Source organism: Leptosomus discolor, chromosome 5, assembly GCF_034619465.1.
Source record: "Leptosomus discolor isolate bLepDis1 chromosome 5, bLepDis1.hap2, whole genome shotgun sequence".
Classification (NCBI taxonomy): domain Eukaryota; kingdom Metazoa; phylum Chordata; class Aves; order Leptosomiformes; family Leptosomidae; genus Leptosomus; species Leptosomus discolor.
In genome coordinates, this window is record NC_141395.1 from 30,258,273 (window position 1) to 30,271,880 (window position 13,608).

Consider the following 13,608-nt stretch of genomic DNA (forward strand, 5'->3'; position numbering starts at 1 on the left):
GGAAGAATAAACTTCAGTCTTTTGCACTTCCTTTATGCATCCCAGTTGATCTGCGCACTTATCAAAGATCTCTCTTTAGTAACATGATACAACTCGTTTCTTTTCATTAAAGCAAAGAAATGCACAAAAGAGCAATGTTCAATCTGAAATAAAATGTCTTTTTACAGTAACTGAAATAAGTGGAATAAATGAAAATGAAGAAGAGATAATCTCAAGAAAGAAGCACATGTGAAGAACCACCTCCAAATTGGGTGATATAGCATCCAAGTGGAAGAGAGAAGCAGGAAGGTCTGCAACTGTGAGAAAGTCTATTCTCTGAAAGGACTTGAAATTAACCCTTTTTCCACCAAGTGAGGCAGAGATCCTGCAAAGAAAAATACTTTATAAAAACTGTCACAATTATCACAAAGCAGTTGAATTAAGGTCAGACAGATAGTTAAAATAATGACTTTTTTTGGGTTTATATGACCGATTTCATGTTTGTTTTTAATGCTCTGCTTTAGGTAATTCTGGTTGTGCTAGTGAAAACAAAGCTAGAGAATTGTGCTCATCCTCTGCTAAATACAACATTTGCAGCTTCCCTTCTTTAAGTGCTCCACTTGTATCTTAAACTGCAGAAGGATTATCATGTCCTGCTCAAGCAGAACAATTGACAAGGGAGAAGGAATGATGTCCACAAAGCCAGCTAAGACAAAATACGGAATTACAGTGGCAATTTATTTAATTTATCCTGCAGCAACTTTGCATTTGAACACTCACAACTTCTTTCCAAGACCTAACGTACACTTATTGCAGGTTAGGAACATGCACACAGGCAATCAAAGCAAAGCAGCTGGGAAAGTATTTAGTTTCCATCTGAACTGATCCTGTTCCTTTGCATTACTTTGTTCATGAGTTCTTAACGTTTATCCTCCAGCTGTCAAGGTGCACCTCACTGCTTGTGCCTCCTCTGCTGTCAGGGGCATCTGCTATTCACTGTTTGTCCTCACATCACCAAGGAACTTGAAAATACCTTTCCACACTTTCCTCAATAGCTCCTCCATTTTTCCCCTCAGCAGTCCTCACCAACAAATTCTGGTAGTGTCTACATAGAAATCAAGCTAACAAATCCAGCAGAACTAATTAAACCAGGCTCAGCTTGTGCTAAATCACACTCTACCTTTGAATTTTGATATGTTTAGAAGTAGACACATCCCCTTAAAAACAAACAAACCAACCAACCACCCCCACCCTTTCCTTGTAAAGGTCGTTTGAAAAAGTCAAAGCTCACTCTACTACTCTTCAATTAAAGGAGGGAGATGAGTCTCTGATAGTGTTTCCTAATACTTTTTGCTATAAAAGTGTACTTCAAACTTCCCCACCTCAAGCAGGTAACAAACTTTTCCTTCAGTCAAATATAATTAACTGTATAGCACTTCATTAATTTCTTTCAGAAACTACCACCCCTATGAAATGAGAAGCCGCCAACATTCTGCAATCCAGATAGCATCCTTTCAAGTCAAGACCCTTAACTCTAGGAAGGGTATTGCTGGTGATTGCACTGAGCTCTTGCCTTTCCATGTGGCCATCACAGCACATTCTTTAGCTGCAAGGTCACTTAAGAAGGTGATTAGGCTTCCTTGTTTGGTACAGTATGAATGATGCTCTCGTGCCTGTCTAGACTGAAACTTGATGGAATGCAGTTACCTCTGCACCTCATATTCCCACACCTCACGGAAGTGAAGCAAGCCCCAGTGTTATCAACGAAGCACTGAAACGAACCGCTTTATGTAACTGCCGCAAAGGAATTTACTATCAGATTCCATCACATACATCATCCTCATTTGTTATTATATATTTCAACTAAAAGTAATAACTGTTTGTATGTGCCATTCCTGGATTTTTTTTAACTATTTAGTTGCAATTACATGTTGAAAGCACATGTCAGTAACATAAACGTAAATTCATTACATGCTTATTCTAACCATCCTAAAAAGAATAATAAAACCAAAGGCAGAGAAGGGTGGGCAAATCTAGGAAATTAATCAAGACACAAATACCTTGTCCTGTAATAACACTGGTAAACACCCAGCCAGGATGTCTAGTTTTATCTGAAGAAGCAAGGATATTGCAATAGACTTAGTTCTCAGTGTTTCCTGATACTCTCACTAAAATGCCTGATCTCCAATATCTCTGTAAAGTTCAAAAACTAACTGTAAATTTGCATAAACGAATAAAGTATTCACAACACTGGAATACTAAAAAGGTTGGTGGGATTACACCACCATCTTGTATAATAAGCATCTGAAAATAGAATAACTGTACTGAACTTCATTGTCCCAAAGTGATTCTGGTTTTAAGCTTATAGCATGAACATAAAAATACATGAAAAAAGCAACGTTGAGAGGTCCATAACTGGCATCACTTCAGCACAGAAAGGGAAAAGTGACTTATTTAAATTTCCATTTAAATACAGAGCATTCACATAAATTTTCATTTTCCCCTCAGTAATCAGATACAGAAGACAAGTTAGATAATACAGTAAGAAGTTCAGTATTTAGAATTATCTTGATTAACTTCAATTAGAAGCCTGGCTAAGGGCTGTTGACATCTTTTGTTTGTTTTTTATTTTGCATTATATGCATGAACATATTGCAGAAAGACTGGAAGTGATATATAACAGCATTGTTAAATGTACATTAAATCCTGGTGCCTGAAAATTATGGACTTAAGATTTTACATTTTAAGATCTGAAGCTGGTAGAAAAGATACCATATACAAGACAAATCCCTTCTTGTTAGTAGTAAAGCAACACTGAAACACAGGTACTACTTGCAAAACTCCATAGCCATTCAATTACTTACATTAAGCATTACCTAAGACACTGCACTGATTTTCACAAATATTTAACAACAATTTTATGGAAGATTAATCCTAACTAAATGAAAGGAGGCAAAGTCATAAAAAGGATTGAGAGGCTATGCAAATTCTTATTTCAGTTATTACAGCTGTGGATTATTCAGATTCTTTGTATAAAAATAACGCTCAGTAAAGTTTTGCATTATTTGCCACATAAAAACATTTTCTAGACGTTAAAATTTTAGTTTTCATCTGTTTCTTTACACTCTCAGCAGTTCAAACAAAAACCTGTTGCTGCTATTTTGACAGGTACTAGTGCAGTTCAGACACAATTCTGGGGGACATATTCTGGATTTACAGGCAATTCCAGATGCCTTCTCACTCAGCTAGTACAAGCTTCTTTCTGCAAGAGGACATACAGAAGGAGTAAGGGTATAAGACACATCACTCTGCGTGCTACACACAATTCATCATTCTTCCCAACTGGTCCCCCAATTTTTAATAAGAATCTTAATTAACTATGAAGGTTTTTTTACTTTTCCGACTGCCTTCTTCCCTTGTTACTAGACCATTAACTCAGTTCACAGTTTTGTTTACACTACCTTAAAAGCTCATTCTTCATTCTTCTGCATGCCTTATTATATTCTCAGCTCAGCTCTTTTGTTACTAACCCTTCTCCCACCCTTCCAAAACCAGTCTAGAAAATCAAGTTGTTGTCCATGGTATCACTTTGACAATATCTGCCTCCTTTTGCAGACCTTCACTTGCATCAAGATGAAGAACTTTGCCTTGATGACTGCTTCAAAGTACATGACAACTGAATAGATGCTTTCACATTTAACTCTTCCATTCATCAGCAGGACCCAATTCAACATCCCTTTTACTGCATTCCCTCTTAAATGGCTCTAGATTTCCTCAGTGAAGTCACTTCTGCCTAGAATATGCTTGCAAGTCTCATATATTATGGCACTACTTATTATTCAAGTGCCTTAGGACCTCACTGGTTTGTTGGGTTTTTTTGTCCCTGCACCCAGGAAAGGGAGAAGAAAATATTCTTGCATTCTCAAAGTGAAACCATGAAGTTCAGTTATTATATTATCATTGTATCACTAGTCTTCCTTATTTTACACACCTTTCCCCCATTTTTTTAATTCATTTATTATGTTGTGTCATACTTGCACTGCATATTCTTGTGCCCAAAGGCAACATTTTCAATTTTAAGTAGCATTATACAGCCTGCATACAGATCAGTAAAATAATAATCATGGGGTTATTTGTTTTGCACACATTCTATTCCACTGCATCTTAAAATAAGGGAAGTTAAATTTGCTGACAGCTTCATTAATGGTACTACTTCTCTGACCAGAAACAATAAAAGCAAAGAAAGTCTCTCTATTTGCCACTTAAGATATGTCTAAGTTTGTACTGAAAAATTCAGGAAAAAATATTTACTAGATTTTAAATTCTCAGCTAAAACAATGTTGAACAACTGTGGCCAAATAATTGTGTTTTGCTGCAACAGCATTAACTACTACAGACTAAATTTAACTAAAATTTAATTAGGCCAGGTTCATCTCAGTAAGAGAAAAATTATTTAACAGGTCCTGGTAGAATCTGGATGTAATTAGTAAGTGTAAAGTTTACCCATCACACAAAATAAGCAGTTTATAAGGACTTTCAGGAAATTAAGAACACCAAGCAAACAACTAATTTGCTAATATTAAAACACTAGGTTTTAGCAGTGAAGCAGACTGGTATGCTCGAATTTTGGTAACATGCTGAGTACATAAGGATATATACATACACACACACACATACATGTATGTGTATTGTAAGTCATCTTCACCGTATCTATGCAATACACACTAGAATCGGGGATTTGAATACATTCTGTATAAAATAAATTTACAGAGAGAACCAAATACTGCTGCAGTGTACATGAGAAATGGTTTTACCCTACTGTTTCCACATCTTTTTTTCACTCATTTAGATTCATGGAGTCATTCACCCCAGCCTGCAAAGCAGAGTAAGAGTACCACAGAACGCTGGAACAAGTTCTTCCACTTCTCAGCCCGGTGCTACTCAAATGCCAGCAGCAAGCCCTGCGAGACAGGAGCGTGCGCCCTGACCCAGCGCCTGTCTCTTGTTACAGCTGGCAGAGCCCAGGCCTGTGTGGCTATTTCAATCATGGCAGCTGCTATGGCTACAGCTCCCTGGCCTGGGCCATTACAGCTAGAAATAAAGGAAAAGAACTTTAAACATGCAAACATAAGAAACCGACACTCTGGAGGCATCCAGACAAACTTCATTACAGTGTTCCTTTTATCCTTCTCTGGTTGCAACTGGAATTATTTTAATTCAGAAAGACTGTTCTCGGCTAAGTGCCTGCTTTGCATATATATGGCAGTACCATAGTTTAACTAAAAAGATAGACACTACAATTTTCCTACTCCAGTCTTCATTTTCTTCAGCTTACTATATTGGCTCTACTTATCATTCATATCTCAGACAGCCAAATATAACAAAAATTTGTATTTAAGAACCGGTAATCATAAAAAACCCTCTAATCTTCAGCTAACAAGGTCCCTTGTCTGCAAATAGATATTTAACAAATAAAAGGACTGTCAAGGTTCACAGCACATATCTACAGTGTACAGTATGTCCACACCAAGATTTTTGCAACTTAGAAGGTATAGGGACACAAAGCTCCCCAACTAAATCAGCTTTACTGACTGCTCTCTGAAGGATAGCACCAGAAGGAACAATTAATTTTCAAATAGGTTCAGCAACAAGCCACCTACAACAGAACTACTCCATCATTAGCAAAAGCAAACATTTTTTAGCAGTGGACAACTAAACATACCCCTGTAAGACCATTTATTTGATACAATTATTACTACAGAAAATAGCTGGAACAGTAACACAGCCCATTATTTTTCCTGATACGTTTGTCAAGTCTAACAACTTTCAGAACAGCAAAGGATTGAGGATTAGCTTAAATTCTCAGAAAACCTAATCAAGGTTCTCTAATATGGATGGTCTATGAGTTTTGTTCCAAGTATCTGTACCCATGCTGTTTTGGTTGCAGAAATAAACGTTTTATTTTTAACAGAAACCAAGCCAAACTGAGTTAGTCTGATAAGGCAAAGGCAAAAGCAAGAGCAGTAGAGCATGTTTAGTCAGTCGTTCTTGTCACTGAACTACGTTAAAGCTTCTCACGCCAGGTGAACCTGACCTTTGTGACTTATGCAGAGGGAAACGTACTTCATGCCAAGAATTATGAGCTTGAGAGATGACACTGCCAACGCCCAATACTTTGATGTTAATTAAGTGCTGCATTCTCTAATGTATAAATTAAGGAGCCAAATTAACATACATGACCTACGATTATGCTTTCAGTCATCTCACTCCAGGAAAAAAAAAAAAAAGCCTCTTACTCAAATTTTCTTACACCCATCTTGCTTACAACTCAAAATAGAAAAAGTATATATAGTAGAACAAGGAGCATAAACGTAGTATCAGCTTTTGGCTAAACATACTAGTAAGAGCTGCTGTGCACCACTGCTAGTATTACCTAGTCCACTTGCTGGTAACACAGTCAGTACAGCAGCTCAGACGTTTGCTGTACCACTACCTGTGTCATTGTCTGCCATTTACTCCAACCCAGAAGGTGACAGTACATCCATTATTCCTGCTTAACACAAATAATAAAACCATCTTTCATGCACTTCACAGGTTCAAGCATGTATAATACATAAAAACATTCAAAGGGACCACAGGAAAAGCGTTCAGTTACAGCACCATTGAAAAAATATCATAAGGAAGTTTAATGTGTAGGATACATGAACTAAAGCTAAGTGTATACACAGGACAGTCAATTAAGTCCAGTTTTGAAAGTGTGAAAAACAATGCATACCATAAACTGCAAGTTACTCATACACACTATGAAGTTGTAAATGGATGATAGCCATTCAGTAAAGTGATTTGGGCATTGTTTTGAAAGTTCAGTTAAAAATATTGCCTACTAGATAGCCTCAGAAACACCAGTTGTTCCACAAGCAGCAGACTAATTGACTATAAACATGCCCTTTTTCCCCACACTTCTTACCCAACTCTCACCCCTCCCACAAAAGGGATCCCCAATTCTCCCCCACATCTCCTACAGCATGCCAAGTGAACACAAGACAAAATATACTGTGCCTAGTCCAGAATGGTGTATGCACCAACACGCCTGCCAGCATCCCTGCATTGACTGGGCAGCCAGTTTTAAGCAAAGACGATTACCTGGGCTGAGTCTGAGCCGAGGTCTGCTCCACTTTCCCTGTGGGAAACCTCTACCTTGGAATTGTCTCATCTATTCAGTTCCTGCTTTTCATGAGAATGGTAGCAAATTAACCTCTTGAGACTTCTAGCATCTTTCACATCGAGTTGAAATTGGCCAGCAGACTCAGAAGTTAATGGTGGAGATAGAAGGGTCAGCAGATGGCAATGACAGTCTTCTGTGTCCATAGTGCCTATTTTTCCCTCCCTCTCTCACAGAAGTAAGAAACAAAAGAGAAAATGTAAAGTACTGAGCAATGCAAAAGGTAGACACCTTGAGAGTTCAAAACAAAAAATGTGATTTGATGCAAAGCCAAGAATGCAATTGACAAAACTGACACACCACAATGACTTGGAATAAAATGCCATCGCCACCCAAAAAACCTTGTGGTTTCCAAACTTCTGAGACTGAGGGAAAGGGAAGAGAGTAAAGGTATTATCTAAATGTATAGGTGTCTCATTCATTCTCACAAGAGAGAACAGAAATCTTCAAAACTGCTACCTACAACTGTGCTTGCTTTCCTTCCCCCAGCGCAAAAACTTCATTCCACCACGCAACTGCAAATGCTCCAAACAAGTCTGACAAATGTAAGACACCATCTCTGTCTGGCTGTCTAATACACCTTGGTCATCGTCCCACTGCAGATTGAATCCTTCATCCTTTCAAATGTCTCCTGTCCTGCTTGCCTTTCTTCCTTCTAATCACACATCCAGACTGACCTCTCCCATCAGATCCCACTCCTGCTGCTCAGCCCAGTTCCCAGCTCTGCAAGTAACAGACCTCTCGAGTCAGGAGGGCACCATCAGAAATCAGAATTTCAGGAAGAGCATAAGTTTTCAAAACCAAGCTTTTTAAAATTGCAAAAATTTCATTTTAAAATATTGATAGTCAACTCAAGCTTCCCATCACAAATTACTGTAGCCAAGTTACAGACAACAGGCTTCAACATAGGAACTTAAAGACCGATGTTCCCTGGCAATTGTCTGTGTGCATACACCACGCTGTATGTTCAGATGAATTGCCACATACTAATTAAGGCATATCTTAAACGGTCTTGCATTAGAATAGAAGGGGAAAAAAATCTACTGCTGTTGCATTATGAAAAACATGATAATTAGTCACTGTAACAGGACAGACTAACTAGACAGGCTGTAAAATCCCTCTTCACTGGAGATTTTAAGAGATGTTAGACAAACACTGTTATCTGTACTTATGCAAACAGACCATGGAGGAAACAGAATAAAAGTCAATTCCAGCCTTACACTTCCGTGAACTTACGTTTCAGAGAAAGGAAAAGGAAAAAAAAAAACAAACCACCAAAACAAACAAAAAAGCCACAGGAAAATCAGTTTGACACTGAAATGTTGGTGTTTCAGAGAACAGTTCTCCTGTTTCACTTATTTTTAAACTCAAATTCAAGCAGTAAGCAGTTACACTAAGTCTACAAGCTTAATGAAATTAATACTTAAAACTGCCTGTAAGCTATGCACAGATTCCTGTCCTGCCCAACACAAAGCATCACCAAGCCTGTTTTATTCAGGGCATAAACATTTTGTTCCAAATGAAACTTTACACATGACTTACACATAGGCCTGGCTAGGAAAGTTATATTCTGCTCAGAAAATGACAGCACATGTTCATGGCACAGCCAGACTGAATCCAAACACAATGTAGCTCCAGTTTCAGTAAGTCATGCACTTTATTGTCAGGAATAAAATATTTCTGAAAAACCTAACACACCAACTTTCTTGTCCCTCTGGTGAGAAAGGCAGAAGAAGCTAGCATCTGCCGAGCAAACAATGCCACTCACTATACAGACCACTAAGAAATACTTAATGAAATATAAAAAGGCAGAGGGAACAATGATGTAAGAGTCAACAAATTATTTTTTAGAGAAGTACGTAATATGTGCTAGAGAGAGGTCATCAGAACAACCACTTTATATAAAGTTCACCATAAGAATAATTATAAGAAATAAGCAGTTATGCTTCCCTCTTTGTCCAGGGTGAAGCGAGGTTTGCCTTTCTTCATCAGAGAAGGATAGGCAGATAATTTAGCCAACCTCTTACACGTGGTTCCTTTGAGGGTAAAACCACTCATACTGAAGCAAGATATCTGTGTAATGTCTCGGGGCTTGAAATTTGGGCTCCTCAGCCACCAGATGAATGCAGCTTCCATTTCCTCAGAGGCTACGCCTACACCACACAGTGCAGTACAGAAGTACTGAAGTTTGCTTGGAAACTGGAAGCAGCTCAGATGAAATATCACAGAGGTTCATACAGGCTGATTTACCTAATGGAAAAAAGGCTCTTCTCAGCAGGGTGAATGGCTCTGTGCAGAGCCCTGTGCTTTCACAGTTACACTATTTCTTTACATAGCCAGACAGTTAATGAAGCCCTGGTCTGGTGTACAGTCTGCACTTGTATGTGTGGTACCAAGCATACCAGTCGTGTCCCTCAAGCAGAGTCTGCTGCCATCTACTAGGCTAATATTTCTGAGACAGTTCCAAAGTCAAACAGAAAAAGAAATTTAATTTTCAGATTACACCTGAATGAGCCATAAACAATGGCTATAGCTCTACTAAAGAAGTAAAATTGGGGTGCAGATAAGTCTTTAAAAAACTGCTTTAATATGCAAATACTGAATTAGAAGAACTGAGTTGAATAGCTAAAGGAGGCTTTTCCTCACATCATATAATTCATATTTCAAACAAATTATGTTGAGACACTAAAGTAACTAACTGGCAAGACAGAATTGGAGAAATATGCTTCAGTTCACTCACTTTAATTAATAATTAAAATAATCGTTTAAAAAAAAATACTTCAATCTCTATCCCATTCCATTCACACTGAAAATTTTGTGGCCCTGTTGAACCACATAGATATAGACTTATGGAAAGAATCGCAAAGATAAAAGGGTATTCTGTTTGCTTTAATTTTCACTTTATACTTTCCGCAAATAATTTACACATTATACAATGGAATGCTGTCTACTCTGGATATGTATAAAGAAGGAAAAGTGGTTTAGTATTGCGTATCACAAAAGGCAAGTGAAACAAGGAAAAATCATTGTCTTCATATGAACATCCAGACAAAATTCTTTAACAATATTGTGGAACAGCTCAAAGGTTCACCAACCACCTCTTCAGGCACAACCCTCACAATTAATGCATATGAATCCTCTAAAATACAAGGGCATATAAGTATGTCTCATAGTTCTACACAAAATATTTAGAAAGAGGTATTTCAAGTCATTTGAGAAATAAAAAAGTGGCACAAACCATTTTTTTCCAATATAACATTTTTAACCCTTCAAATTTTTACCTAAGACTAGCATCAGTAAAATGTTCTTACTGTAGCATTTCTCTTTACAAGGACAAATATATGATTTAAATACAGAGTTACCAGATTCCTGTTAAGATCTGGATTTTATGGAGGAAACCAGTAATATTTTGCCCTAATCATCAGCAAACAACTCTGAGTCTAGCTCTTTATCATATCATCAATTACAAAGGTGAAGGAAGAACCGCCTTCTTTCTTCATTCACATTCCAGATTATGAATGAAACTGTCACCTACAGCTCCACTGTGAGATATTTTTTTTTTTGGTCAACTTCTTTATGCATCTTTACATCTTTCCTCTCCTGTCCACACTAAGCTCAGGTCTTTGTAAAGCTCTCCCCAAGGAGGTCCAGATATTCTCCCCCAGACAGAAACTCACAAACCTGTTATGAAAATACTTTCCCCCTGATGTCATAATTTTGCATTTATAAACACTCAATTCTATACACTGCTGAGATATAGTATCCATTCACTAATCTGAAGTAAGAATTAATACAAGTTTTCAAAGCTACAAAAGCAGCATTTTCACTCTGATGGGAGCATACAGTCCATGCTTTGGGGGAGGGGAAGAGAAGAAAGAGTGTTGGCTCTTTCATGAACATAAAAGGGCAGAATTACACATTAGTGTAGCTTCCCCATGTATAGACATTTTTTTTCTGAAATGAAAATCAACCATTAGTTACTTCAACTAAAGCTCAAATCACTTGTGTAATTCCTTTTACAGAGCATTATGACCAAGGTTTTTTAAAATGTGGATTGTTAAAATTTCACAACTAAGAAATAAATCACAATGGGAAAACAGGTTCCTATTCACAAAACGACCATAGATGCTGGCATCATTAATACCCTTTCAACAAGGCAAAACCAGAACTGAAACACTGAGAATGCTGTTGCCAGGTCAGGATTGAGGTGAATGGGCAAAACCGTGCAAATGGGCTCCTACCGCACCTGCCCAGCCCTTGGCCTGTTTCAAATCCATACTCACTCCTTCAGTAACCCTTCTCCATCAAGGCAGAGAAATTACCAACTCACTGAAGTTTTCACAAAGGGGAAAAAAAGCCTACACTTTTTTAAAATTATATTTTAAAGAAAAGTTGAGATGCTGGGCATTCTTGATTCATACCTGCTTTAATACCAAGATTTTTGACCTTCAGAAGTCCCTTCTTCCAGAAAAAAAAAAGAAGAAAAAAGAAAATACTCCTCAGAAACTACCAGAGAGACACTGCAGACATCAATCTAAAATAACGGCAGTCAAAGGTCAGGATGATATAGGCAACCTCTATCTTTTCATTTAAATACCTTCCTGAAAGAGGCCTCTTAAAAAGCAGAAGCGAGAAAATCAGGGACTATCCAGTATGAGTGATGAAAAAACTGCCTAAACATGTATAATTCACAGGATGTTCCTAATAATGCCACCAAGTATCTTCAGCTTTGACAATTAATTAAATTTTAAGACCTCACTGAAATGTAATATGGAAATGACCATCAGCTTGTTGGGTCATCTTAGCAAGATACAGCAATTTTCTTAAAAAGATTCATTTATTAATTATACACATCAGATCAGAAAGTAACCCCCACCCCCCCCCCAAAAAAAAAAAAAAACAAGCACTGCAAGTTGGATCCCAATTAGTAAAAAGACACCAAAGTCCTAGGAGTCTTCCAAAACTGCTGGAAAATGCATACTGCAACAAGAATTGGTATTAGTGCCTAACAAAGCTGGGTAACACTCAGAAGGCTCCAACATGCTAATCTGTCACCATGACAGAAAACCAAAGGATGCCAGACCAATACACATCTCTGTGCCAGTATCAGGGCCAAACATCCTACATATCTGACACCGAGCTTCTGAGCAAAATTAAAACTAGGTCTAGAGAGTCCAAAAATATGAATAAAGATGCTCCTGGCAGATATGCTTCCAACTTCTTGTTAATAAAAAGAGTCCTCTTCAAGATCTTTCAGCATTTCTCAACAATGTTTTGTATTACTGTTCTATAATCACAAGGGACAATAGAAATAGCTAAATTTTTGCTTCAGATCTGTCCTCCAAGAAAAAAAAAAATATATTACGTCTGTTATAAAACTGCAGCACATGTTTAAGGCCCTGAAAAGCACCGATGCTGATAAAATTAAAAATGGCTGTACCCAAAGATCCCACAGCAAAACGGGCACAGCTCTGCTGACGATTAAAATATATATTAAAAATTCCTGCATTACCTGACAAAGGGCGAGGTATGCAAAACAAAAAGATTATATATTTTTCCAAAACTGAAATAAGTTATTAGACAAGAGAAGCAGATCTAGGCAAAGAATACATCTTGAATGCAGGTCGAGTTCATTTACACAATAAAGCAGATTTTATTCTCTGAGACGCTTAACGTATCAGGATTTCAAAACTTTTATCGGGCTTCGCCGCTGAAACAGATGCACACCACTTTTTAAGGAGACACAGATGTGCCCAAATACCAATGGACCCCACCCCCCTTCTCTGTGCCAAAATGGCTAGTTCGTTACACCCACTGGCTACTTACCAGCCGCAGTGCTGAGCAGCAGGGTGGCAGTGGAGAGCAAGAGCACCAGCACAAGGTGCTGCAGTGAGGCAGTCATACCTGGGGAAGCCAAGGATCGAGGCAGAAGAAGAAAGAAAAAAAAAGAAAGGGAAAAAAAAAAAAAAAAAAACAAAACAACGAAGAGAGGAATATCCTCCTTCTTTCGCACAGCCTTCCTCAACTCTTTCGGTTCACAATCCCGTCTGGAAGGGCAAATGGCAGATGAGAGGAGCCGTCTTCGCTCTTACTCCATTACACCCGCCTGCCTTCATGCCTCGGGAGCCGGCACCGCTCGGCGGACACTGGGGAAGCGCCTGCTCCTGCCTCCCAACCCCGAGGCATCTCCCCCCGCCGAGGAAGGGCGGCACGCTCCCGGCTGAGCTGGGAACCAAGCTTATTTCCCACGCAGCTTCACGATATCGAAGAAACAGCCCGGTTGAGACGGAAACATATCCAGACGCGAGCCCGCGTCTACAGCAATGTCAGTCCAAGCAGTCCCCGCAGGCTGGCCGGGGCACGGGTAACGAGCTCTACGAGCTGACGGCAGAGCCCCGTCCCATCCC

General features: G+C 38.6%; 1 protein-coding gene across 1 annotated transcript in view; it reads right to left on the minus strand.

Moving 5' to 3' along the window:
* Positions 1 to 13,103, minus strand: part of BMPR2 (bone morphogenetic protein receptor type 2) — a 104,740-nt gene extending 91,637 nt beyond the window's left edge. Inside the window, exon 1 of the mRNA XM_086465976.1 lies at positions 13,028 to 13,103. Within this exon, the coding sequence (XP_086322102.1) occupies positions 13,028 to 13,103 (76 nt within the window). The remainder of the gene's footprint in view (positions 1 to 13,027) is intronic.
* Positions 13,104 to 13,608: the final 505 nt, after the last annotated feature.